General features: G+C 50.2%; 8 protein-coding genes across 8 annotated transcripts; all 8 read left to right on the top strand.

Moving 5' to 3' along the window:
- Positions 1–308: 308 nt before the first annotated feature.
- CGCA056_v010403 (uncharacterized protein) lies at positions 309–2747 on the top strand (the record flags this gene model as incomplete). Its single annotated transcript, XM_037325650.1, has 1 exon — positions 309–2747. One exon carries the CDS (start codon positions 309–311, stop codon positions 2745–2747), a length of 2439 nt encoding a protein of 812 aa, XP_037176040.1.
- A 1028-nt stretch (positions 2748–3775) lies between these two features.
- On the top strand, positions 3776–6186 carry CGCA056_v010402 (Calcium channel YVC1; the record flags this gene model as incomplete). Its single annotated transcript, XM_037325649.1, has 5 exons — positions 3776–3975; positions 4033–4061; positions 4117–4218; positions 4274–5869; positions 6182–6186. 5 exons carry the CDS (start codon positions 3776–3778, stop codon positions 6184–6186), a joined length of 1932 nt encoding a protein of 643 aa, XP_037175096.1.
- Positions 6187–7396: 1210 nt separating this feature from the next.
- pme1-0 (Pectinesterase) lies at positions 7397–8446 on the top strand (the record flags this gene model as incomplete). The annotated part of the gene is made up of 1 exon (XM_037325648.1): positions 7397–8446. The coding sequence occupies one exon, from the start codon at positions 7397–7399 to the stop codon at positions 8444–8446; it is 1050 nt and encodes a 349-aa protein (XP_037175102.1).
- A 5194-nt stretch (positions 8447–13640) lies between these two features.
- CGCA056_v010400 (uncharacterized protein) lies at positions 13641–14135 on the top strand (the record flags this gene model as incomplete). Its single annotated transcript, XM_037325647.1, has 1 exon — positions 13641–14135. One exon carries the CDS (start codon positions 13641–13643, stop codon positions 14133–14135), a length of 495 nt encoding a protein of 164 aa, XP_037175101.1.
- A 7289-nt stretch (positions 14136–21424) lies between these two features.
- CGCA056_v010399 (uncharacterized protein) lies at positions 21425–21701 on the top strand (the record flags this gene model as incomplete). The annotated part of the gene is made up of 2 exons (XM_037325646.1): positions 21425–21511; positions 21579–21701. The coding sequence occupies 2 exons, from the start codon at positions 21425–21427 to the stop codon at positions 21699–21701; spliced, it is 210 nt and encodes a 69-aa protein (XP_037175396.1).
- Positions 21702–22780: 1079 nt separating this feature from the next.
- CGCA056_v010398 (Non-reducing end alpha-L-arabinofuranosidase BoGH43A) lies at positions 22781–24361 on the top strand (the record flags this gene model as incomplete). Its single annotated transcript, XM_037325645.1, has 1 exon — positions 22781–24361. The coding sequence occupies one exon, from the start codon at positions 22781–22783 to the stop codon at positions 24359–24361; it is 1581 nt and encodes a 526-aa protein (XP_037175392.1).
- A 714-nt stretch (positions 24362–25075) lies between these two features.
- CGCA056_v010397 (UPF0173 metal-dependent hydrolase) lies at positions 25076–26271 on the top strand (the record flags this gene model as incomplete). Its single annotated transcript, XM_037325644.1, has 4 exons — positions 25076–25100; positions 25156–25303; positions 25358–26104; positions 26160–26271. The coding sequence occupies 4 exons, from the start codon at positions 25076–25078 to the stop codon at positions 26269–26271; spliced, it is 1032 nt and encodes a 343-aa protein (XP_037175978.1).
- Positions 26272–26850: 579 nt separating this feature from the next.
- On the top strand, positions 26851–27738 carry SAT7 (FAD-dependent monooxygenase SAT7; the record flags this gene model as incomplete). The annotated part of the gene is made up of 3 exons (XM_037325643.1): positions 26851–27369; positions 27429–27591; positions 27647–27738. The coding sequence occupies 3 exons, from the start codon at positions 26851–26853 to the stop codon at positions 27736–27738; spliced, it is 774 nt and encodes a 257-aa protein (XP_037175977.1).

Raw genomic sequence — 27738 nt, 5'->3', positions numbered from 1 at the left:
ACAGCTAGCTGATCTTCCGGGCTACTAAGCGGTTGGAAGATGGCTTGGAACAGCCTAGGATCACCGGCTGAGGCTGAATGAAGGATCAAGCTTAAGCATTCTCTCCAAGCAACGAGGCTTTTGAACAGAGGCACCTCCATCTGCCGCTAGGACCGAGCACTAAAAGTAAAGCCTAGGCCGTAGAAGGGAGATCGAAAGTGCTATGCCTTGTCTCCAGATAATACAAAATATGTGGATTTCCCCTGAGACTGATCGCAGCCGAGAATGCTGTCTCAATATCACTCTTCTATTACCATCTCTCGGCCAGTATGGAGACTCCCTCCAACTACCCTCGACCATACTCAACCAGGCAGAGTGCCTACTCAGGAGAGGGGTGGGCCGAGCCCTCTGCAAAGCCCTTCTTGGACAGCACCACGAAAATTGCTGAAGTCAAGAGTCAATTCGATTATGATGAAGACGAACCTAAGCGGCGGTTATTTCCCGGACGCAGTAACAAGACGGGCCCCAAACCAGTCATTCGTGGAACAGCAAAACGATTCTTCCTGAGATGGCTTGTACATGCTCCAGCCATCGCCGTCACCTGTGGCATTATCTGGATCAGCCACATGCAACTGTTCTGGTACCCAGAGCACGGCGTCGAGCCTTTCAGCAACATTCACGTCAAGCTCAGCGCGACTGTCATCAGTAACTTGCTCCAGCTGGCATCCAAAATCCATGAGATGATGATCGTTGCATCTCTTGCTTCCATCTCTGTCGCCATGTTCAAGCGGAGACTTGTGGGAAAAGGCGTCCGCCTTGGCTTCCTTACCGGTGGATACCGAGTCGGCGACCTAGAGTACCTTCTGAGTGGTGCATTTTGGGAGCAGGGCAAGGGTGTCACATTGAACATCTGGGAGATTGGGCTGGTTGCCTACCTGGTCTTCGCGACTATCATGTCTACTGTCATTGGACCGGCTTCTGCGATTTTGCTGGTTCCGAGTCTTGGATGGTTCGACCTTGACGGTGCTTTCCAGGATGTTAGAATGCCGCTTAGCTACGGAGTTTCGCCGGAAGAAGCTTGGCCTCGAAGCCTGAATAGCTCTTTATTCGATTCTACACCAGAGTGCAACACCACCGAGGCACTCTATACATATTGGTGTCCGGTCGGCGGCTTTTCCGACATTTGGAACTGGGCGGAAGGATTCCGATACGCTGGACTGTCAGACAACATTACCTTCCAACATCCATCAACGGAGCTCCGCCGTCGTTTGTCTTTATCCGAACACGTCACTCAGAACGACGGATCCGTTTTGATGTTCACGACTCCGTCCAGTTCGATCATGACTACAATCGGACTTTTTGCCAACTACATTTCTCGGAAGCCAGTGCCTATCGGGACTGTTACGGACGCAAAGCGATACCAGCTCACGACTACGACACCATTGCAACAACCCTTTGTACACGGGAAGTGCGTCTTGTACGATCGCGATGAACTTCTCAAAGACAAGGCTCTCCCATCTTTCCCGGTCTCGGCGCTCAACTGCTACGGTGATGCTGGGTGTCTTCGCGTCCAGCAGGACAAGCCTACATTCAAGTCCAGGACATGGAACGATACGAGTGTCGCGCCTAGAATGACTTATAATCTCCACTACTACGACAAGAAATCCCCTGGCGGAGCGATGCTCATAGCCGGTACGATCCCTTACGTCGGTGACGGATCGAAACAAAGGCTGTGGGTTTACACATGCAGCTTTCTGCCGCGCTGGGTCCCTACGTATTTCACATTGGATTCTGGAGATTCCAGCATGCTCTCGTCCAACTTCAGCTCAGCGGAGGACATGACTGCAATGTTGCAGAATACCACGGCGCAGTCGGACAGGGTAGTACAGGCAGATCCCACTTGGGTCAGGCTCATTGACCCTGAGTTCAACATGACGCGGATGGTGCCGGGGAACTCAACCCCAAGCGTTTCGGCAACATCACCTATCAAATTGATCTTGAACCAGTTTCTGGATAGCCGAGAGCAGAATGGGACGAAATTCACGTACATGGACACGGTAGACGGGAATCAAAAGAGTACTGAAATCTTCTTGACTAAGGCTTTTGGTGTTTTTCTCACAGACAGTCTGGCAAGAACATCCTCTCACGAGAGAGCCGCTCTCATTCTCAGCGAGACAGACACCTCTATGAAGTGGATTGACCTCAAAGAGCAGATGGGCTACGAGTCGGGTATCCATAGAGTCGAGGTTCAGAACAACAAAACGTACCCATCCCTTTCTTACTGGAACAACTACACGGACCCGATGCCCCTTACGCTCACTGTTTCGGAGGTTGCCCAAGAATTCCGCAACACAGTCCAGATCGATTTCGAAACTCAGCGGTACGGATACGGATCTGGTCAATTTACCAAGACATTACAGTTTGCTCTGGTCATGATGTACATCTACCTTGCAGTCGTCGGCATCTGCGGCTTCACCATCTTCTCATCACATGCCACCGAACTCATCGGCCAGCTTATGGGTCGAAGACGGTTTCATCTTAGAAGTGTGGTTGGCTGGGGTGACTTGGCTGATTTGATGCTGCTGGCATTACGATCGAACCCGCCCGATGATGTAGAACTGAACCATGTTGGTGCGGGTGTTCGCAAGTCACCTGGAGTGTGGAACAAGGTTGTCAAGGTTCGGGTTGACGAAGACAACAAGGTGCAGATGGTACTACATGAGAGAAGGGGCATGAGTCCACCAAAACGAAATGTTTTATACTCGTAGCTATGGATAATAAGGCAAAGTTCCGAATAGCTCCCTGGCATAATAGTCATGCTACGATTGATTCCTCGGCCAAAATATACATCACGTAGTTCCTCATCTTTGTGGTATGTAACTTGGTTGGCCATCCAGAACGGACCCACTCATCGAACAGGGATCACGCTGTACCCGTACAGGTCGAGGTTGGTCTGGGCAAAGCCCTAGCCAGCTTTGCTCCATATTCACAAATCCGAAGCTCCCCGTCAACAATCACCGGTTCATCAGTTGGGTGTCTATGGAAGGGTGGCCGAGTTGGTTATGGCGCCAGGTTAAGGTCAGCTTAATATGTGTTTCCTGGTGGGGCAACCCGCGCGAGTTCGAGTCTCGTCCCTTTCAATTTCCTTTTGGTCGGTGTGAGAAATCTCTCACAATTTTTGATGCATCAAGATGATGTTCACTCCTCCTTTATTGTGGTGCTGTGTCGTCTAAGTTGCGACCCGCAAAGCATCTTTCTCTTCTTTTGCGCAAACAGGCAGTCAAGCTCTCTCTTTATCTACGAATTTGTATTGTCATTTCAACTTGGAATCTCGACCTAGCGTGTGTTGTCTTGAAACTACTATATCATCTGATATTCAAATTCTTCACCTCGGTGAGGAAATTAAGGTTGCCAGTGAGCCGCATGTTGCCGCGGCTCTAGTCCATCTACGTCAGGTGCCCGAGCGTGGCAGTGCATGCTGATCGGATCGCGTTAGTGCTGTGACACTTCATCGAGTCAGGGGGACGAGCGGCGTGGTGTAAATAAACCCCTCACGGGGGAGGCCGCCCAAGCTTAGCTATTTGCGACTCTTCCATCTCTTTACCACCACTTTTCAATATGTCCAATACGAACGGCTGTTTCGCTATTTAGAGTTGCCGGGCTAGCGAGGGCGTGCATCGGACCGGGTTGGAAGGGAAGTGCTGGAGACGTTGTCCCATAATACGCCAAAATCCGCCACCAAACAAATCTCCTAAACCATTCAGACAACATTCCGATACCGAATCTTTGACGTCAGATGGAAGAAGCCGAGGCCCCCCGGACCCCGGATCTCATCGACTGGACTCGACCGCTGTCACCATGGGGTGATGGAGACGCAGATGCGCTCGGCGCAAATGGCATCGAACCTGATTTAGAAGCTGAGAGGCACATTTCAGCGAGCGCTACAGGGAGCGTCAGTACAGAGATCCCGCCGTCAGCGTACTTCACAATTCATCGGTGAGGCTTACCGCATGTTGACGAGCGACTACACCGATGACTGACATATCCCGACAGAATTCGACGGCTCATCTTAGCAAGCATAGGTAAGTTCCTTTAACCATTAGGACTGAGAAGAACCTTGTTGACGTCGACTGCAAGATGACCCTTATACGTTGGATCAACTGCGAGAGCCGCGGATGAACTCGCTTGTCGTTCGCCCTCTTGTTGATAGACTGTATGATCCTGATGACCCCACAATCGGTACGGCCTTTTGCACTCACTTTGCATCTCATTCTCTGAGCTGACCTCAAGGTAGTCTATTGCCTACTGGCGAATCGCATCCAATTCTTGAGGCAACATACAAGTACAGCTCACCAGACTGTTAACGTGGCGCGCGCTGCACTCTGCGAACTGGTTGCAAGCCGCGTACTGCGCCGATACCATGAAGATCATCCAGGTGAAATCGGCCTTCTGATTCTTGCGCACGTCCTTGTCGAAGGCTTCGATCCCTTCCAAGGTGCGCCCGAAGAGGTGGAAAGCGAGTGCCGACAGCTTCAGTGGCCGATCCAGCGACGCGATGGACATGAGAGAAAGCTCACAGCCCTTGAGCTAGCCATCATATCCGAAAGCAAGGTTTTTTTAAGCTCTTCGGCATGTCAGAGACTGGTCGACGCCGTTTACCTAGGTGTTGTGACCTATACGCCCCTGTCGTTTGTCGACATCTTGCCCGATCACTACGAGTTCATCTCAGTCTCGCTCTATGAGCCACATCGAGCGCCAATACTAGACGAGAGGCGGATGCTAGTTCCTTGGATACGACGGGTCACTGAGTTTTGTCAGTTTGTGACTCTTGTAGCGCTGTACATGTTCACGATGATAAATCGCAGCAGCCCCACGTTAAGCGCATGGGAGTGCTTCTTCGCTATTTATACCGCCGGGTGGACCCTGAATGAGTTTGCGGCGATTATCGAGCACGGCTGGGCTGTTCACTCTCAGACTTTGTGGTCATTCCTTGACATCAGCTTTTGCTTCATCTTCAGCTGCTATTTATTCGCCAGGGTGTACGACGTGCTAGGGTATGGTGGAGTGATCGCGGATGGATATGGCGTACACATCCTCTGCGTAGCAGCCCCTATCCTCCTCACGAGAGTGGCCTTCACCATTATGCCCGACAACATCGTCTTTATAGCAATGCACGCCATGATGAAGGACTTCACTCTCCTGACGTTCATCTCCATCTGGTGTTTTGCGGGATTCCTCCTCGCTCTTCAGTGGCTCATCGGGAGCAACGCCGCCACTTCGGGAGTTGGAGACCAGGCATCTCTGACATGGTACGAGACGTGCAAGTGGCTCATTTGGACCTGGTTCGGTCTTGACGGTACCGGCATCGATCGGTCCCCCGATTTCCATCCAATACTTGGGCCCGCTCTAATGATTGCGTTCGCATTCCTTGGCAACATTCTCTTCCTGACCTTGCTTGTTGCCTTGTTGAGCAATACCTTTTCTAAGATTATCGCGGATGCGCCGGCAGAAATCCAATTCCGCCGAGCCGTCATCACCTTCGCCGGGGTGAAGAGCGACTCGATCTTCGCATACCCGCCACCATTCAACCTGCTGGCTCTTGCTGTGCTGCTGCCACTCAAGTCAGCACTCACATCTCGGTCTTTCCACAACCTCAACGTCACCCTCATCCGAGCACTCAACGCTCCGGCCTTACTTCTCATAAGCGCGCTCGAACGACGAAGGGTCGCGCATCCAGGACGGGCGCGCTCACAATCACTGCTGCATTGGAACTTCAGCGGCTTCAACCCCCATGGTGACATACAGGCAGTGTTCAAAGCGGAGCCTCCGCCTGCAGTGGAACGAGAGCTGGAGGAGATGGATAATCTGAGTGATGTGGGGTTTGCGGAGAGTGAGTTGGGTTCCAGAGTAGGGCCATGGGATGTCACCGGTCGGTCAAGGTCCAGACGGCGCCCCTACAGCAGAAGAAGACGTCCGGGGAGGATGACGTCGCCTATAAGCATCGTATTCCCCTTACCTAGCGTCAACCGCATGGGAACAAACGACTTCGAGCCCATGTCTGGGTCACCTGCGCGCCGTAGTCAGTTCTAGAGTGACACAAATAAAATAGCGACAAAGATTGTAAAACAACAAATCATTCACAATACGACTTTTCTTGAACATGAAATAGCAGGCCACGTTGACGTTCTCGGTAGCGTTGCAGGGTAAATGTTCTATGCCGTTTTCCGATCATCAGTCAATGGTGTAGTTGCCGCCTGAACCGAATGCGACCCTAATTGACAACAACCAGTTAGACTCAGCAACCCCCTTTCCCAACATCTACATGAAATCGACAGACAACGTAAGACTTTCTGATTACTCAAAACCCTCACTTGTTGATATTAGTTGCATAGCCATGGAGGACTTGAGGTCCCGTTCAGTGGGCTCAGAGAGGCCTGAGCAACTGTGTTTCCAAACGAAGATCCTGGTTTCTCGATATTGAGGGGGAGTTTCAGAAAGATCCACACGCTACCGACTCAACCGCCAAGCATTCAACTCAGTCCTGGCCCCAGGGGCACTAAGATGATCGATATAAACCAATCAATTAACCTTTCGTGAAACCATCTGATCGCACTCATCCGTGAATGAATCGGGTTTCTCGCGCCATGGATTCCGCGGGTGGGCAACGGACGGTGTTTTTCTCCTAACAATTTTTCCCGTGCACGCGTCAACATGTCTGTGGCTAACCGAGGCACACGATGTTGCCATGCAGTTTGCTTTTCGGGACTAGCCCATCTATGCCAGAACACCAAAAGAAAGGCCCACGCCATCTCATGATCACGGACGTGGCGTTCACGTAAGAGCCTGGTTGGTGGCATACGCGACTCTGCGTCCAACCGAGCAAACTTCTCCACCAATGGACTCGGGGATTCTGGAATTCAGCCGCCGCTGCGAAGCTTGACTCGCGAATTTTATCTCACGTTTATTTGCGTTTATGTACTTAAGCCAAGAGCCGCACAGTGGCTTTTGCAGTCCGCATACCAGGGGAGAAGGGGAAACCGAAAGAGGATTGTGCTTGGCATCATTTTGAGGGGGGAGACGCCGCCATTGGCGGAATGTTCCTCCATACGCTCCGTACGCACTGTCTCTGCACTCCGCATTTGCAGGGCTATCCATGTCCCAAATGCCGTGGCCCCAGCGGCGTAATTGGATACTACCCTATTGACAGCACTCAGATGAACCCAATTGAGCAGGGCGTAAGGATAGGCCCTCGAACGGATGTCGCGGAGGAAAAAGAATAGTACCAGATCGGCGGGTTGTGGAAGACTGGAACTCCCGGATGGCCGTTTAAATACCCGGGGGGCAAGATCTTCATGTCCATCTGATTTCTGATGGCAGTCTACCAATCTCACGTTCCTACTTTTACACTCTTTTAAAAATGGTTGCGCTACTCCCTGTTCTGGCCCTAGCCACTTTTGCCGCGGCTGTTCCTCTCGAAGTCGCCCTCGATGTTGGCACTGATGATTCTCGCAAATGCGGAGGTAAATACGCAGAGACCAGCCTCTCTGGAAAGGGAGTCATCGTCGACGCCTCGGGAAAGACAGAGAACAGCTTCCCGACTTTCAACCAGGCAGTTGCTGCCCTGACGAACACCACGGAGGAGCAGACAATCTTTGTCTACCCCGGCAACTACTCTGAACAGATTCGCATTCCCAACCATGCCGGCCCCATCACGATCCAGGGCTACACCTGCGACGGCCGCTCCTACGCAGCCAATCAAGCCACTTTGACCGGCAACCTCTCCCGCCAGATTGCCAACCTCACCAGCAACGACCAGACAGCCACCCTCCGCCTGTGGTCCGACAACATGAAGATCTACAACCTCAACATCGAGAACACCTTCGGTCAGGCTGACAAGCTCGGCCAAGCTCTCGCCGTCAGCGCGCAGGCGACCAATCTCGGATTCTACGCCTGCAAGCTCACCGGCTACCAGGACACCGTCTACGCCAACGAGGGCCGCCAGATCTACGCCAAGTCCTTCATCGAGGGCGCCGTCGACTTCGTCTTCGGTCTGAGGGCCATCGCCTGGTTCGAGAAGTGCGACATCAACACCATCGGCAAGGGATACATCACCGCCAACGGCCGCGACGCCGACAATAACACCTCCTTCTACGTCTTCAACAAGGCCAACGTCACCGGCACCAGCGGGCCCGCGTCCGTCACTCTCGGTCGTCCATGGAGGACGTTCGCCAGGGTTGTGTTCCAGGACAGCGAGTTGGGCGACGTGGTCAAGCCCGAGGGATGGTCCACCTGGGACAAAACCTCCCCGACGGATAACATCTACTTCAAGGAGTATAACAACGTTGGCCCCGGCGCTGCCGGTCCTAGAGCCAACTTCAGCTCAACTATTGAAAAGCCGGTCAAGGCTGATGACCTGTTTGGCAAGGACTTCAAGAAGGAGTGGTGGGTTGACTCTGAGTTTTTGTAGAAAGGGGTAGGGCTGTTTCCTTCTCTTCAAGTACATATTGAACAATTCAAATCATTCAATAACATCTGCGCTGGCCAGCAGCGCTGGCTGCAATAGCACAGGAGGCTTTTATTATGAAAAACCATGTATCGTGGATTCCTTTACGTGGAAAGGTATGCAAGCCACAGTCAGGCAGGAAGTTAATGTGAAAAGTGGAACGGGCGAAATCCGTCTACAGACATTTTTTCAACCCACAAGGGTGGGCAGGTTGATGTGCTCAAACTCAGTATTCCTGTTTCATGGTAAAGATCCGTGAGCAGGTTGTACTCGTAGTGTAATATATGGTTAGGATATCATTCAGCTGGACGGCACGGAACTGTGTGGTTCCTGTGGTACTTGACCTGTCCGTGCAAGCGTTTTGCTAGCTTTTCACATCTCCGACAGGATCGTCAATTCTTATAAGGCAGACTTCCAAGTATCTGCGGAACCCTTTTTCATTTGTGAGTCTTTCTCACAAATACGCTCCGAAAATAAATACTCGTCCACTTATTCATCCACATCACCTTTCTCCTCGCGACCCCGCAACACAAAATTACTAGCATTGATTTGCCTCCCAGAGCACACCCACGACAGACCTCGTCAGCATATATTCTCCTTGCGGAGAATCAGCATCTCCTTCAACGCAAAACAATCACGAAAATGACAAACCAAAAGGGCTGGATGGATCGAGCCTTTGTTATCACATGGAAATCCAGGAGCAAGTGATGATCGAAGAAGCGTACGACATACTATTAAGATGGTTGATTCTACCGCACAAAGCGGCCTTCGTACGACAGATGAGACGACTGGATGACCTAATGGGCCTGCCAAACTCTATGCGAATCCCAAGCGACCTCCAAGACGGTATGAGCGACCGCGGTTGTGTATATGGCGTCATTGGACTCATTCTCACCGGCCTCCTGTTCTGTATGATGGTGACAGCTGCCACATACAACCCTCTTGTTACATTCAACGACGCCCTGATTGTTCTCCTTTTGAGCTTTGCGTTTTGGGTTTTTATGGGCATTGCGGCTCGAATCGAAATGGAGGCACCCCGCATGCGGAACACAAGGCGAGATGATCGCGGAGTTGTAGGAAAACTTCATGTCAAATAAAGCCCTCCTGGACCAAAAGAATGTGGGATACATGGTCCCGTGAGTGCCGGAAGGGCACTGATCCCTAACGAGACCAAAATATCTGTCCAAGCTCCCTCTTGATGGAGCAGTTACAGAGCCCAGGCATACGTCATTCAAATATCGATATTATTATTCTTCCTAGCATTCCTCCGGAGTCGGTAATCATGCTTCCGTATATTGACTGCACCACTTCGCGGATGGTGCAGATAAATGCGCACGTTATCACAGACCAGTATGTGTGGCTGGGAGAAAGTGTGATCGCAGTGTCAGTTGAAAGATGATGGCGAAAGTCGGCACCTGGTCGCGGGTGAAGCCAGGTGTGCCGCAACATGCGGAGACTGTCCTTTTGGGATCATTACTCAGCAAGTCTGTGGTTGCCTAAATTCCGCCTCACAGCGCGTCAACACGCGTCGCCCTACGCGTGATCTTCCTCTCGTTGAAGAACTTGACTGTTTTTCGTGGTACTCATACCTCAAATCAATCACGCCTATTGACATCTTTCAAGACCTTCATAAAGCCTAAGTTTCAGCGAATCATCATGGATTCTTCTCAGCTCCAGGTTCATTCGTGTGCAATGTGCCCTCAGCTTGAGCTAGAACTTAATGTGGAACGTGGCACGCTCACACCTTTGTCATTCTTTCGAGTGTTTGAGTCTGCCATGAATGGATGCCTCTTCCTCGAGGAACGCTTGGAACGATTTATGTCGTATTTACTTTGGAACTACTCTGATAATGGTCGTCTATCTTGGAATATAGTTCCCTGGATGGAAGTCTTCCTGAATATTACGACATCCCTGGACCACGGTCGCTGTGTGATCTACTGCGACTGGAAATGGCCTGGTGGGTCCTGGGAACCTAAGACTGAAGACAGCCTCTTGGCGTTCACAAATACAGGTGCGTGTGTGCCTATTTCTTGTACAAGCGGTCCGCTCACATATCAAAACATGGAAGACAACGTCAGTGATATTTTCCGAACTCGACCGCCAAATCCATTTCCCTTCTCCGAAAGCAACATTCGTTGGTTACGAAATTGCCTAAGCACTTGTCGTAAGAACCATGATGTATGCAACCACCACAGGCACCAAGCGCAATCTTTCGGGCAACCGAGGTTCCTGCTGGATCTGACTTCCTGCGGTGATGGGCAAGTCAGTTTGATAGAGCTGGGAAAGGTTGTAGATTTTGCTATCTTAAGTTACTGTTGGGGTGAGAAGCCGCATTACACAACAACGTCAGAAAACCTGAAAGATCACCTAACTGGGTTTCCTCTGAATAATCTCCCCAGGACAATGTGCCATAAAAGTTACTCGAGCTTTGGGGCTGCAATATCTTTGGGTTGATGCGCTTTGTATACTTCAGGACCAAGACCAAGAGACCATCATAGACGAGGTTCGCACTGCTCACGAGTACTACGCCCGGGGAGCCATTGTCATCGGGGCTGCCTCAGCAAAACACAGCGATGTCGACTTCTTAGCGCCTCGAGATTTGCCGTATCGCGAGTATGAGCTTCCTGTTCGTCTGATACATGGAGACGATAGACCAACGTGTCGTCTTCGTCTCCTGGAGCGAGCATTTCACAAGAACCCAGAACCAATGGATACAAGAGTATGGACGTTCCCAGAGGACAAGAATGCGTTATGCATCCTGCGATTTGAATCTGAACGAGTCGTATGGAAGTGCCCGGAAGCGAACCAAGCAGATAGTGACGTTGGTGAGCTTCATAGTCCAAGTCAGATCTGCTTCAGCACTTCGCCTTTTGATGGGTCGAGGTGCATGCTCACAAACACCGGAGATGATGACCCGGAATCGCATCTGGCAAACTGGTTCAAGGAAGTTATCGTGTACTCTGAGCGTGCTGCAAGGGCGCCAATCGACAAATTGCGTGCCTTTGATTGCGTTGCCCCCCTAGCCATGGCGAAGACCATGGGCTGGAATCTCTCGGAGTACAAAGCTGGATTATGGATGACGAATATGCCGAGACAGCTCCTATGGTGCCGTGATTGTCATGACGAAGACCATACTGTAACAAGCAGTTCTTCGGAGAAGTTACCAACGCCTTCGTGGTCATGGGCAAGCATACAATCACCCATTACCTGGCGTGACCTGAACGAACTCGATTGGGATGATTATACTCTGAGAGTTGTCAGGTGTGTTGAAGGGAAGCAGTTGATTGTAAGTGGATATGTCTTGGACACCTTTTGGGATGGACAAAATATGTACTCAACCGGATTTCGTGACAACACAGAAAGAGTACGAGAAGGGGCCTCGAGGCCAACTGCCAGAGGTAGGAGGTTGTCGACTTCTGCAGTGGGCCGTGAAGATACTCGATATCAAAAAGGGATACAACATGCTACATGGCCAGTAGAGGTGGTATGGGACAAGCCTTTACTACCATTACAACAAAACATGAGGTGTTTGGAAGTCCGATCTTAAACTACCCGACAACCACATAATACCAGTCGATCTTATGGGATTATCCTCACTCGCGACGGCAGCAATACGTCGAGGAGGTTGGGTTACTTTGTGGTTGAGCATGAGGGCCTGAGTTTGAATTTGCTTCACCAAAAAAGACGGCGGACGATCATAATATACTAGAGACACGTTGTAGTTTAGAAATCAGGTAGTAACAGACTCTTTACAAATCCATAAGTGTTAGACCAGATACCTATACCTTCTAGGTGGGAAAGTTAGATTCCTTCAGGGTTGTCACTCTTTGTCAACATATATATAATTATTTAGGTTCATCTATGCTGAGAATACGTGAAAAACATAAATAACAGTCCCGCACCCACTTTCCGGACACCCCCTCATTCCGGACACCTAAAAATGCCTCAATAAAATCTTTCTCTTACAACTTTGATCCTGAATAGCTTCACCACCTTAATCTCACTTATTTCCATCTTTATCTAACATCTTCTTCTAGACCATATGAGTCAATATACAGAGTATGAGATTAATCAGGCTCTTAATGCGATCTCTAATGGGCTTAGCGTGCGAAAAGCTGCATTGCAGTATGGGGTCCCAAAGTCTACTCTTTATGATCGTATCCAAGGCACCCAATCAAGAGATATTGCCTTCTCAGATCTACAGAGGCTCTCTCCAACCCAAGAAAGCCATTTGGCTGAATGGATTCGAATCCAGGCTGCCCTAGGCCTACCACCAACCCATCAACAACTCAAGGAATTCGCTGAGCGTATCCTACAGATCCATGGAGACGCCAAGCCTCTAGGGAAGAACTGGGTTCAGGCTTTTATCAAGAGAAACCCATCTGTAAGGGTCCAGAGAAGCAGAGCAATTGATTCCCAGCGCATCAACGGAGCCTCAACTAATGTCATCAGGCAATAGTTCAAGCACCTCGCCATCCCTGAGATCATAGCCATTAAAGCCTCCAATCGATACAATATGGATGAGTCTGGTATTCTGGAAGGCAGAGGATCAAATGGGCTTGTTCTTGGATCATCAGAAACTCGTTCTATCCGCAAGAAACAGCCTGGATCGCGTGCTTGGACATCTCTGATTGAGTGTATCTCTGCAACTGGCAAGGCACTGCCTCCACTTGTTATATATAAGGGCAAGAGTGTCCAGCAGCAGTGGTTTCCTCTAGATCTGACGCCATACGAATCCTGGAAGTTCACAGCAACAGAAAACGGGTGGACTTCAGACTCTACAGCTGTTAAGTGGTTGACAGAGGTCTTTATACCTTCTACCCAGCCAGCAGACCCCTCAGAGGTCAGATTGTTGATCTTGGATGGTCATGGAAGCCATGAGACTACTGCTTTCATGTATACATGCTTCAGAAACAAGATACAATTGCTGTTCTTGCCAGCACACACGTCACACGTCCTTCAGCCACTTGATCAGTCGGTTTTTGGGCCCCTCAAGGCAGCATACAAGAAGGAGCTTGGATTACTTGCTGAATGGGATGCTGGTACAGTTGTGGGCAAGAGAAATTTCGTTGTATGCTATGGCAAGGCGCGTAAGGCAGCCCTGACAAGCAAGAATATCATCAGTGGCTGGAAATGGACTGGTTTGTGGCCTATCAGTATGGCTAGACCCCTCATGAGCCCTCTGCTGCTTGAGAACACTTCAACCCCTGCCAAACCAGCTGGTCAGGTCTGCAAAGGGCTCTCTGATGGCAAAGCAAGCGAAAAATGGGCGGCAGATACATCAGCAGTCCCTTGGTCAACCCCCAAGAAGAGGGATGAGCTTCAGGATCAGTTCAGCCTGTTCAGCAAGCTGGATAACGATGAGCATACGCAACGCCTGCTTTTTCGGAAGGTTCAGAAGGGCTTTGATGAGAAGGCATACCAACTGGCAGTAGCCCAGCGAAAGATTGAGGCACTACAAGCAGAGGTTGATGCCAGTAGGGCCAGGAAACGCAAGAAGGTCAAAATGAGCCCAAATTCGAAGTTTGCTGATGTTGAGGCTATTCGGAGGGCTCAAATCGAGGCGGGAGAACTTGTAAATAGTATAAATGAATCCAGCGAGTCTGAAAACCCTAGTGATAGCGAAAGTTGTATTGTAGTTGCATCAGAATAGCAGAAGTCCTAGGTTTAAGTTACTGCGTTGATATATGGGGGCATAATTTTTGGGTGTCCGGAATGAGGGGGTGTCCGGAAAGTGGGTGCGGGACGTTATTGCCTTTCTAGTCTGCCTTCTTTATTATATTTAGAAAGATGTGAATGTTGTTAACTAGCCTGAAAGAACTTGCTGTAAAAGCAGTTCATTGTGAATTCGTTCTTTAATTTATGCTTGAGCCTGATTTTTCTCTAGGGTTCCAACTGAAATAACCGAACGTGGGCTTCACATCAATGCTTGCTTGGCATACTAAACCTCGGGGGGAATAATGATGTGACTTACTGAATATGCATACAGGAGTGTTGCGATGCTTGTAGTAACGTAGCATGACGCATTGTAAAGGGACAGCTGATTAAGAATGCCTAGTGAGGGCGGTCCCAGCTCTCAACTAATCTACCTTAGCATAGGGCATAATAAGAGATATCCACCTAATCGATGCTCTGGATATGTCCGAGACATCTATGGGAAGAACGCCATGCATCATATCACCAATTGCGTATGGCATTAACGTTTGGACCAGATCTCGATTCCCACCAACATTTTTACAAGCCAAGGTGGCATATCCAATCTACTACTGATTCTAGGGTGTAAAAATGTCAGATAAGGTCAATCGTCCGGCGTGTTTCCACATCAGACCAGTCTTCTTGCATTGAGAGGCCCAGAAACCCAATTCGCCAAAATTCCTCGATTCCATCCGGCCCATAACCCGTCGACTCCAGGCCGAGAGCCCCTCCCACCCAGACGTTGCAATTCTCTAAGTCTACAGAATGACATGCCCCTACGAAGAGGCATGGAGGGATACGAGCCAAGGGTAAAGTCCTTGGACTGTATCGAATGCAGTTTGAGGAGATTAATTGTCGAATATACATCAGGGTTATGATGTGCCTCACCAAAAACATTATCCCACCCCTCGACTTCAATAACCCTAGACTTGATAAGTCTTTCGTCGTAAACTTACCCGTCATTCTGAGCCGTGGCCACGACAGACTCCCAGTCATGTCGCCCCCGCTAAGCTTTACATCCTCAGACTCTATCTGCAGCAGAGGGACCCAATCTCTTCCGTCAAGGGAAAGAAAGTCCAACCCTCCCCTCGCCGAAGCCCATGACCATGAAGGTACACTGCCTCGCTCGCCCATGTGCTTCTTACCATGGCTGGGCGCATCCCACAGGAAGAGCCCTGACGTACTCCAACTGAGCCCTATCGAGATGCTGCCTTCCCATATTCCAGCGAGGTATCTGTGATCACGGCCAATGCGTTCGTGTACCATGTCAGAGAGTTCTACAAGCGCAGGAAGCCTGTGCAGCTGATACGTGAATCTCGTTGCTGTATAGTACGAAACGAATTCGTACCAGCCCCTCAACACGGAACTTACGTCATGATCCTCCAGCCTTCCGAACGCGTCAATCATCCAGCTGCCGATCCAGCCATGCGATTCGTCTTCGGGATGGAGCCCTGCCGGGTAGACTTCCGTGGCACGGGAGCCCTCGCATCCCCACAGTACACAGTTTGTCGCAAAGTGTACGACTCTTTTTGACAAGATACGTTCCTGGACCGCCCAGCCCCGCAATCTGAGCGGGGAGTTAAGGATTTCTCCCAATCTAAACGGCATGGAGAGAAAGATGGTCATGGGTGTCAATTTCCCTTCAGCGGTCCTCCGTTGCAGCGTCAACGGCTGCGGTTGGAACGCCAACCCTGGCCGTTGAAATAACAGACCATCAGCTGAGTCCGCCGCCCCCGTCGCAGCAATAGTCAGCAGAGAGTTTCTGTAATACCGACCGAACCGCTCCGCTTCTCGATGCCAGTCATCTTGGGCGGAGGTGTCGTCCGGTTCGGCTGACTGCATGATGCACAGGGCGTCGACCTAGATATACCTCACTCCCAACTTTCGCGTGAAGATGACAGCTTCTTGGATGGTCTTCGGGAGACGGGCCCAGTCAACGACATCCGTCATTTGGGCGATGTTGGACGCAGTCAGCTTGATGTCCGAGCCCCGGCTTCCCCATGCATAGCTGAGCGTTAGGCACTTGATGACAGGATCTTCTTCGTTATTGAGGAGTATCCTGAGGGACATCTCATCTCCCTCTTCCCCGACATCGACCAGTCGAGTAGGAGCATCACTTCTGCCGGCGTGGCCTGACCTCTGCCCAGACACCGCGGTATCGCATTCGGCATGTCCCTTGCGGCAGTCTGCCAGCCAACCCTTCACCAGGGCTGCCATGGCATTTATTTCTTCATCAGAGTAGCTGGGCTTAGGCCCCGGTTCCGGCGAGCAAAGCCTGGTGGGGATTCTCGGATGACTGGGGGCGAGCTTAATTTCAGGCGTGTCAGTAGACCATATCATCAGCCCACGGCCCAGGAAATAAGCCCGGATGCCGACGCCATCCTCCTCATCTGGTTCAGACAGATAGTCAGACAGCTCGACGATATGAAGTTCGACGGGTTCTCCGTAGAGGTAAGACATAAATGTGCTACCATCAGCCGAATCCCAGTTGTACAAGATGGTCTGGAAGACAATCTGGCACAGTGTACATCCGTTGAGGGCCCTTTGTCTCAACCGATCAAGGTCCGGGGCAAATGCCATGCCGGTGCCTGGTATAATGGCACCACCGTCGGCGGTCTCCAATTGCAATCGCTCTGCAAAGCGCGAGCATACGGTGCATAAATCATGTGCTGTCCGCTCCATGGTTGCAGGGCTCTTGATGTTGGGGAGTTGTCAGAGGATGTGGGTGAGGTGCGCTGCCCTGTAGATGAGGATGATGGGCGGGGGGGGGGGGGGGGGGGGGGTGGTATCGCGGGCCTAAACGGTCCACAAGTCATGGAAATCTTACAGCAGTACACAGCAGTACTGTAGACTGTCGTTAGGTTCGCACAAAGCTACAATAGGGAATTGCATTGGTCAAAATCCTTGCTGTTGTGGGTTCCATCCCTGCCTTATCCCGTTCTATTGAATTCCCCATCCAGTTAGATAAGCGTGCCAAGGGGGCGGATTTGAAAGAAGAGGCTCTGTGCAAGACAAACGAGAGTCTACATCTCGCATTATTACAATGTTAACAGCTACTAATCTTCTCGTTCCTGTTTTCCCAGATGGTTGCCTACGCCTGTTTTCCAGCTGCTTTTGATATTCCATCCCCTTTCCGATTGTCTCGCTGTTGTGCGCAAGTGCCAGGAAGTTCATTTCCATATTACAGGCCTTGATCGCAAGTTCTACAACTGAAACACGTATGTAAATGTTAACCAAAACATGAGTGCGGATAAGGCATATTGAAAGTCAGTTTTGGGGCTGGCAGTCTCAATACCACCATGACTCTGTCTATCTGAGTTATTGCTAGAGCCTACAGCTAGACTCGTTCTGTGTGTATGTGGTATAGCTGTTGCCCGGATCATTCCATGCAAGAGTAATCAATCTCTATTTGCTCCTACCCATGGATTTATTTGGGATGTGTACACTAGGAGGATCCAAGCTCATTATCCTAGCATAAGTCCTCAGGTCCCACAAGCCGGGCGAACCAAACAGGCAGTTCGGGTGCCGAGGTTCCTCCACTCAATCAAGCTTAAGCGTGGGCGGAAAACTGGGAAATCACCGATTATGAGTAGACTGGACGGACAGGCTCAACGGCCTTCAAGCCCAGGCCAGTTTGAACAATGAAGCGAGTCCCTTCGGTGGTCTGGGATAGATTGACCGGTTCAAAGCAGCCGCCAACCGACTAGTCATGACTGAGGCATCCAGGGCAAATGGCAAGGTTCATACGGACTATTTAAAGTTATCTACCTTCCAATCGACAGACTAGACATGCCGGTCCAAATCACACCAGACATTTACGATGAAGATCGGCCACACTTTCTGCATTGTTGCCGTCTACATCTCGACGGCAACTGCGGCCGTCAGGGACGTCCATTGCTTTAAACCGACGCCAGCTTCCGTGAGTAAAGCAACAAACAACAAGGGAATCGGGACTGATGTGGTAAATGTGCAGTGGCAAAGCAATTGCGGTGATGCCGACAAGACGGCTTGTAGTGGTCGTTGCAGTTCCACGGTAAGCTGCGCCTAACAAACCTTGAGTTACCACCCCCAGTCGTCCGCCTTACTAACAATCCCAGTGCCAAACAAGGAACTTCCTAGCGATGGCGACTTCAGACGGCAACTGCGATTGCTGGTGCGAGGGTTGACGGCACGGACGACAAAGAATCTTCAGTATAAAATTGCTTTCGAAGAGAATCGCCTTTAGGACCAGAATAACTCATTTTTCTGCATGATGTGGAAGACCATCAGGAGGCCTGTGGAATCTTGGTACCCCGCCGCCACGCTAGATCCACGCATCGTGGCTCTGGAATATTTCTTGTCTGACTTATAAGTTCAAAATAACATCATCATCTTTGTAATCGTTTATTGCGAAATCGTTCCATGCTTTTTCATGGTATTTCTTGCTCGTCTTTGATCGGATTTGGCGAATGACCTGGTGTAATGGTGGCTTCGGGACCGCGAGTCAGGACAAGCAGTCCACGTCAACCACTGTTGCTGCCCTTACGTAGCGGCCACGTTTTGCTGAATTGCAATAAACCACGTGCCGCTTTTTGGCCTGCGTCCAGATGATAGAAGAATCACAGTTTGAAATACGTTTCCATAGAAATTGCCCTGCACCAAGAAAGTTGTGTAAAGGCCGCCCTCACGACTCATGTCAGTCAAGTGGAAATTGGCCACGAACCAGAGGGGGAAAGAAATAGATTGTCGAAAACCTTAAGCCAAAGTCAATAAGGTACATAAGACAGACGCTCTTTTCTCTACTACGATCATTGCCCTCCGCAGATAAGTCGACTTCTTTCCAGCCACGCTACTCATTACTCATCATGCGTATAAACACACTCCTGTCTCTGCTCACAGCAGTACCTATAGCCCAAGTTGCTGCAAAAGACTTCTCAGGGTCATGTTCCGGAATGTCGTATTTCTCCACCAGCATTAAGGCATTCTGCTTCACCGCTGACAATGAATACTCGAATGACTCAAGCCTAGACTTGAGAAGCTGCCTCGCCAATGTCGGAGGCCAAGTTGTCGTAAGTGTCTTCCGCATCATATCTTTCCCGGACATCTCTCCTATTCAAGTAAATGGTTTCGCGTCTGATAACCGATTTGCCGCTATGCCTACAGTGCCGCCCTAGCAAGTAAGTTCAATCACTCTCCGCACCCCGCTCCAATCAAAATTAACAAACCGAAAGTCCGTCCTTCAAGTTCTGTGACTGTGGCCTTGCTGGCGATAAGAAGACACTGAATTGTCGTTGCACTGACGCTTCTGGCACAAAGAAGCCTTCATCTTTGAACTTGGGTAAGACCATGAAAGCAAAGTATGATGGGACCATTCACTAATAAGCTGCTAAGACACTTGTTTGAGTAATACGGACGGCAAATTGACCTGTTGAGTGGAAGCATACGTCAGGACAGTCGCAAACGTGAGCAAGGAGGACCAGGCAACGGCCGTTTAGAGTTTAGAATCTGCCAATAGTTCAATTATGTTTTGGGGTTGACTGGACTCACTGGAGCACGTCTCTTGAGACAAAATGAATGACGGCTAGCTGTAAATCTTCTGCAGTGTTAGCATTGGAGACGGCTTATTACGTGGGTTTGGGTAAGTACTTAGACGTATCCATGCCGGCGGTGCCGTGTGAGGTCAGAATGTGGCTCTTTGGGTCGGAAAGATTTCCGATGCGATTACTTTATCATCAACTTGACAGATCCGTAGTTCCAGCGGCTTGTAAGTCATCTGTCAATGAATGGGGGAGAAGGACCCGAGGACGTCGGGTATGAGTACATATCATCACGCAAACAGATGTTATCTTGGTCCCGCCTACACCTACACGATAGTTGCTTCCAAGTCACTAAATCTGCAAGCCGTATAGTCAACGGTTTTAGAAACGCTAAGTTTATCAATCACTCCGAACTTCTCAGGAGCAAATCCGACAGACTAGAGAGTAATTCATTGTGCGTGATGGACCGCCGAAAGAGCTCGATTACGCCAGTCACTCCTTGCTATGTAGTGTCGCCCCTGGGTGCACAGTGAACGTGATCTTGGTGAATTTTAAACATGTATTTTTACAGAACTTCCTCCTGGTACTATGGCCGATGTTCAGTATTAGGTAGCGGGTGTTGTGCTTGACTCATTTCTGGGTAAATGTGCGCTTTGCCCCAATGATGTCTCCATATATCAAGTTTCGCAGAAGCGAGGGTCGCCCCGGTTGAGACACATACACATGTATAAATTCAGTCCCAGAGCCAGCGCAGTCTTTTCTCTATTTCGAATGCGGATGATAATCACGACTCATCCTACCTTCGCAGCCGAATATCACGTGCGACTCTAGCTTTACCGCTGAAGCCAACTTTTTCATCATCGGCTGTATACTGTCAGTTCTCGTGCGGTAACCTCGTTATTACAATAAAAGCAAAGTTAATCGCGGTTGCTCTTGCGAACGCTGCGTGGGTTCAATTCAAACGCTGGCTGAGTTTGGCCGATAGACTTGCTGGCTAGCTCAACTATGGCAGCATTGTACTCGGCGGTGTTTACAAAGGCTACATCTGTGTGATGTCTAATGGCGCACAGAATCCTTCAGACAACATGTGCTGGCAAGCTTATGGAACACCTCTGCCCGGTTCACCCGGGGTGGTACGTCCTTGCCCGCTGTTCACCCACAAATGCAAACAGACAACGCTAACGCGATGCAGTGCTGTATTTCAAACTCAATCACCAAACAGAGTTTCGATGAAGGCTGTGCCATTAACGGTGGGAAGACTGGGATTCTGAAGGATTGTTGAGGTTTCTCCGTGTAGCTAAATCATATGGTTCGGTAGCTATTTGCCTACTTCGGCAGATATTTACCTAAGTCGGTATGAAGTTGCCCGATCAGGATCGCTCGACGAGTCAGCCTTCATTAGACAGGAGAAGCCTTTGATTTGCAAAGATTGCCCGAAAAGTTCCATTGGCATTATGGGGTTTGTGATATTGCTGGGAGAGTCCGCTCCCCCGATATTTTCACGATTGACGTGTGATGAGTCGAGGCGGAATTGAAAGGATGAACTAATCCAGTCGGGACCAAGCAGCAACTTTCCGGCGACCGCTTCCACGGTTCCCTGACTAATGGAGTATGAATGACAACTGCATCCGCAATATAAATACATCCAAGACGTGCATCTATAGAACGATGCGGTCACTGTGTTTGCGTCTCCACTGCTTGTATACACTCACGACGAATATTGTCCCTCACGATGAAAATTTCTATATTTTCTGCTCTGCTGGTGCTAAGCCTAACTGGCAACGCCATGGGTGCATGCAGAACACGTACTAGACGCTGCGTGAGTATCTGTCTGGTCTCCACACAGGCTTCTGAAGGGTTTGCTAATCGCGCTGTGGTTATCTTAGTCGCCTCAGCTAGTCTGCGATGCCATCTTGAAACCTGGAGCCTTCCCTTGTGCAACGAAAGAACAACCAGACCCTCAGTGTACGCAAGTCGTGGGTGATGGGTACACCGCCGTTCAAGTATGATTTTCTATCAAGCCACCCAAACATTTTTGCCGACATGTATCTTAACTGTTTCGTGTAGTGCGTGTGTTGCGACCGCTGAGTGACATGCCGAGTGAAGCCCTTGAGCTGTATCATGGCCCAGGACGACGTTGGACAAGTTGGTTGCGAAGTACAATACCCAGCTACCGCCGGCGCATGCAGGATGACCATCACCGAGAATGAAGCTATACATGTAAGATCACGTGGGTTCGCAACTTTTAACCATGTATTAGAATTTAGCAACGGATCAAGGTACTTGAAGATAGATTATAGTTGCACCATCATGTAGCTCAACTGGCAACTGTAACCTCTGTAACCCCTCGTCGACGGAACTCCATTTTACATGCCCAGTCTCAAAGCGTTACAAGCGCTCACAAACACTAAGGGTACCTGGGCTTGTTGAATGGATTAAATCAATTTGATGGTCCTCTATTTTCAATCCTTTGGTACTTCCGTTGACCAATTGCACACCCCTCCGCCTCTCGGATCACGGTAAAGAGTCATCACTTAGAGCGGGACTCTACGAGCGTCCGGTTGCCAGCGACACTCAACTTACGAACGAGAGTAGGTTATAGTAGAACGCGCTACCGTCGAATTTCAGCTTGCTTAGACATTTTACAGTCAAGAGAGACGAGATGTCACTGGCTCTTCATTATTGCAACCCCGGCTCAGTTCGGGTCCACGTTCTCGGGTCGGCTACTGCCACTCAAGCTACCTGGAGCGGGGAGCCGGAGGGGGCGAGATACCACCATATGTAAATTACAACTGAAGACGACCATTTACTTTGCTTCGTTCTTTCTCTTTCACCATTTTTCTCAGGTAGCCGCGCAGGCTTAGCTAGCAAGTTCTATTATAGCAGATGCACGTTGGCCTACCTTTCAGCCATACGTAAGATGCGTCTTCCGGTCTGGGTTTCCTTGGCAATGCTGCCAGTTCATGTCATTGGCCTCCAGGAAAACACGTCATATACCAATCCCATCCTTCCAGGATGGCACTCGGATCCCAGTTGCACATTCGTGCCTGAATGGAATGACACGGTCTTCTGCACGACATCAACATTCATGGCCTTCCCTGCAAATCCAGTTTATGCCAGCAAAGACTTTGTCTACTGGAGGCTCGCCAGCAACGCCGTCAACCGAGTGTCTCAATTCCCATTAATTCGAAGCGGAACTCAAGGAAATGGAGGAGGTATGTTCGCCAACACGCTGCGTTACCACAATGGCACCTTCTACTTGATCTCAACCTGGGCCAGTGCAGAGCTAGGAGGGCCCAGATTCGTCATGTTCACCACCACGAATCCGTACGACGACCTTGCCTGGTCTAACGTCATATGGCTTCAAACACCTGGTTACACAGTCGACCCTGATATCTTCTTCGACGACGACGGCTCCGTGGTTGTTGCGTCGGCCGGAGAACCCATTGTAGCCGCTTATCTTGAACTGGCTACTGGAAACACAAGCGAGCCATGGGAACTTTGGGCTGGTACTGGCGGCCAAAGCGCGGAAGGGCCACACATTTACAAACGCGACGGATATTACTATCTATTAATTGCGGAGGGCGGGACACAGCTGAACCATTCTGCGACCATGGCCCGATCAAAGAGTCTCAAAGGACCCTGGGAAGCAGCACCTCGTAATCCATTAGTCTCGAACAGGGGCACCGGCAATTACTTCCAGACTGTTGGACATGCGGATCTTTTTCAGGATGCACAGGGGAATTGGTGGGGTGTTGCATTATCAACACGTGGAGGTCCGACGTTGTACAAGGAGTTGATCTATCCCATGGGAAGAGAGACAGTTCTCTTTCCAGTCTCCTGGCCTTCCGGAGGCTGGCCGGTTGCGGACCAAGTTCAGGGTAGGATGAGCGGTCCGTTGCCGAGTCAGTCATTGATAACCCATGGCATCGGACCTGTGGTAGGCGAGCCGGACGTGGTAGACTTTGAACCAGGATCCCAAATTCCTTCGAATTGGGTGTCTTGGAGAGCACCATTCGACGCAGCCTCCTTTGCAATCTCTCCAACGGGCCACGAAGACACAATGCGCCTTACTGCATCACGCGCCAACCTCACTACCGATCTTAACTTCAGCACCAGTACCGAGGGCGTGACTGCACTCTTCCGCAGACAAGAGCACACATACTTCAACTTTAGCGTTGATATCCAGCTCGGCTTCGGAAAGTCTTCCGGTGACGAGATCGGCATCTCTAATTTCGGCACCCCTGATCAGCACGCCGACCTCGGCATCGTTTACTTGGAGGACGTCTCTGAGTCTACGGGGAAGCTCAAGCCGTATTTGCGAGTGCGAGCTCGTTCGGTGAACGCATTCACAGCGCCTGATCCAACAACAACTCCTGTTCCCGAAGCTTGGCTTGCAGACGCGATCCGACTGCGGATTTCCCCAAGGAATGAGAGTCACTATGAGTTCTTCGCCTCCTCAGTCGGTCAAAACGGTAAAGAGGAGGTGATTGGGTTATATAGCATCGCCCTATTGTCTGGTGATGGTGCGGGAACCGGAGGCATACTGGGAATCTACGCAACTACGAACGGCGGCAGCTATCCATTCGAAGGTTACGTGAGTAGATGGCGATATCAGCCTGTCGCCCAGCAGATTGGCTACAACTCCACGATCTTCGTACCAACTTGAACAGTCACTTGACATACTGGATAGCACGTCTGCAATGGACTCAACGTTTCAAACGGGATTCCAGACCTTTCTTCGAGTCGTTTTAATCATTGCCTATCCCGGAACTTGTCAAACAGATTGCCCGGCTTGTGATGCTATCATGATGACACATGCACGTTCAACAGTTTTCGCCTGACAATAATCAGAATTTGACAAGTCTTGGCAATCACATGAAGCTTAAATATGTTCAAGATTAAAACGCTCTGCGGCTTTGAGCTAATTTTTGAACACAAGCGACAACGACCGTACCGCATCTGTCGCCCCTCGGTACTTTTATCTGTCCGCTGATTTATGCCATGGGAGCGGAAAAATTGAAGGAGAATACCAAGGGATCTAGTGTCACGTATTTTAAGTCTAAAACCCTAATTAGAGCAAATTCATCCCATTGGGTTCACCTTGCAAGAGAAACATATCTGGTGTGGCACCGATACCACGGGCCTCGGGCGGACTCAAGTGCCGATCTGTGCGAGTGGCCGCCACATCTTAATCCCTCCGATGCCGATACCGATGCCGGATAACAGAGTGTGCGTATATATGCTGCGCCAGCATGATAAAGAAACAATAGAGATGATGCACCTTGACACCTGGGTAGAACATCGATGTTTTTCTTTTGTTTTCACTGTGAATATCATTCAGCATCCGTACCGCATCACCGCACATAAAGCTTCTATTACGATGGCAGAAACCATAGAGTGGTTCGGTCTGTCATTCTCTATCAGTCATATCCTACTATCAGCTTGCTAATGAAAATTCAGGGGCCACGACGTTCCGTTTGAAAGCCAACGGTCTTGTCATATTTCTTGATACATGGCTGGAGAAGCCCTCCGCTCTCCCTAAGTACTTGGACATTGACGATGTTACTGAGGCGGACTACATATTCATCTCACATGCACACTTTGACCAGTGAGTAATGTTTTCATTCCTCATCGTCATAGCCAATTCCCTGATCACATTTAGTCTACCAGGAGCCGACAGAATAGCAAAGAAGACTGGTGCCATCGTCATTGCCAATGGTGAAGCCATCAACCTGCTGCGCTCGGCCGGCGTTCACGAGTCTCAGCTCTTTCCTGTCGCAGGCGGTGAGCGAATTCCAATGTTCACAAAAGCCGATCGCGACGCCGCCGTGGCGGGTAAGATACCTCTCGCCAATGGCCCACCGGGAGCACCCGCAAGACCGCACCATTCGAGGGCAGTCATGTCCGTTCACGTGTGGCCCTCTTTGCATGCTCTCATGCCGGGAAGTGGACACCATGACATCCCGGACGAAATCGATACCGGAACAGAGTACACAGGCGAAGCAACACCATACGTCTGCACCCTTGACGTGACCATGGGTATGAAATACGCCCTGATGAGGCTCAAGGAAATAATACCACCGGACCAGATGGATGAGGGCACCCGATCAATGGCAGATTACATGGAAGATCGAGATCGTCACGTCTTCTCGAATTATGATGGAGGCCAATTGGCGTACAACTTTCTCATTGGTCCTGGTAAAACGTTATTCTGGAACGGACATTTGGGAGGCTATGAAGGGACCCTGAAAGCCATTGAGCCGGCTCCAGACGTCGCGATCCTCGCCATTGCAGGGAGAGCAAACCTCAATGGGCGTCCCTACAACGGGTCTGCTGCTTCATTTGCTGTGGACGAGATTCGGTGGCTTTCGCAACCAAAGAAAGTCTATTGGTGTCTCCACGATAAAGGGTAGGTTCATACTGCAACTTGATTCGAACTTCAATGAGGATCTGATACTTTCTAGTGCCATTAAGCCATTTCGAGTAAACACCGCCGCAGCGACCGCGATGGTTCACGCCAAGACCTCAACTAATGTGGAGGATTTGGCCCCTGCAACACTGGTAAAGCTGTTTTGACTGACTCTTACACTTCCGGGCTGGCGATGTAGAGTCCGAAGTGCTTGGAATGTGCTTCCTTGGACTTCACTGAGTGCATTTCGTTGAAAGAATTTGTCGACTGCATGGTTTGCATATGCTGCTAGTAACATACCACCACGACTTCGTGACCTGCTCCGAAAGCTGTGGGCAGGTAGCCGGAGTCGTCCACTTACCGACTTCCGAGGCGTCAAAGCGCGTTGGGGTAGAAGATGGACGCGAGAGCTTGAGTCTAAGGCGAAGCTTCAACCCTGTCATTGAGGCACATGTGTGGGGTAACATCCCGCGGCGGAGGTGGGGGATCTTCGCGGGGTTCGCAGCGAGGGATGACACTTTAACCCCCAGTTGCCTCGTTAGATCTTTTTAGGCAAGAACATGTTGATGCCGACTATGAATGCCGACTATGAATGTCGAAATATTGTGTAACACGGAATATGCTGTTGTCCGAGTTCGCCGGTGGTTGCTCGTGTCCGAAGTGGTGGATCATGTATTATATACATGGTAATAAACTAGATAACTCCTGACCACCAAAACTTGCAGAAAAGTTAAGAGATCAACAAGATGGCTGTACCGTTCAAAGTCATCATCGCTGGTGGAGGACTTGCCGGCTGTCTCCTCGCCAATGGACTGGTCAACAATCGTGTCGATGTGTCGGTCTACGAGCGGGACGCGGAAGACACAAAACGAGAAGGATTCCAAATTCGGCTCGGCGAGAGCGCGCTGGCAGGGTTCCGAGCGTGTCTGAAGCCATCCGAAATTGCAACAATTCAGTCGAAGTTCAGCCAAATGTCATCGACAGGACTCACCGCACCAGCGATATGTAACACGAAGTTCCAGACCGTGCTTGATCTCGGGCAGCTGCCTTCGTACGCGGCATCGTGGGGCATCAATCGGGTGGTCCTCCGCGATATTCTAGTCAACCCACTGAAAGCAAAGGGGTGTCTTCACTTCGGGAAAGCCTTTGAGGGATACGAAATTATTAAAGATGTAGCCGGGCAAGAAACCGTCCTAGTTCACCTCGCGGATGGATCCACGGATACATGCGATTTGTTGATCGGGGCAGACGGCAGCAATTCGAGAGTATGATTTCGACGGTTCCAAGTTTTGTTCTAAGAAAGTACTAACCTATATGGCCGCAGATTAACAAACAGGTCGGAGCTCGCAATCTGGTCCCGGTTGACAGCCACATAATGATTCTCAGCAAAGGACCGTTACCACAGGAATGGACTGAGAAGCTGCCACCACGTTCGCTAAAAAGTCCAGTCATTGTATGGGCAGGCGGCATTTCTATGTACTACGCACGTAAGTTTCAAGGCCACACCGTGTCCTACTGCTTGCATGACTGACCCGTGTTTAGTGTTCTTGCCAAAGGCTGCGCAGCCAGCCGATGATTCAGAGAGCGGACCAAAATATAACGTGAAAGAGGCTTCCTTTTACTGGGGCTTCTGA

This window comes from Colletotrichum aenigma (assembly GCF_013390185.1).
Source record: "Colletotrichum aenigma strain Cg56 chromosome Unknown KSG_Cg56_contig07, whole genome shotgun sequence".
In the NCBI taxonomy this organism is placed as follows: domain Eukaryota; kingdom Fungi; phylum Ascomycota; class Sordariomycetes; order Glomerellales; family Glomerellaceae; genus Colletotrichum; species Colletotrichum aenigma.
This window is presented reverse-complemented; position numbering and strand designations above follow the sequence as displayed.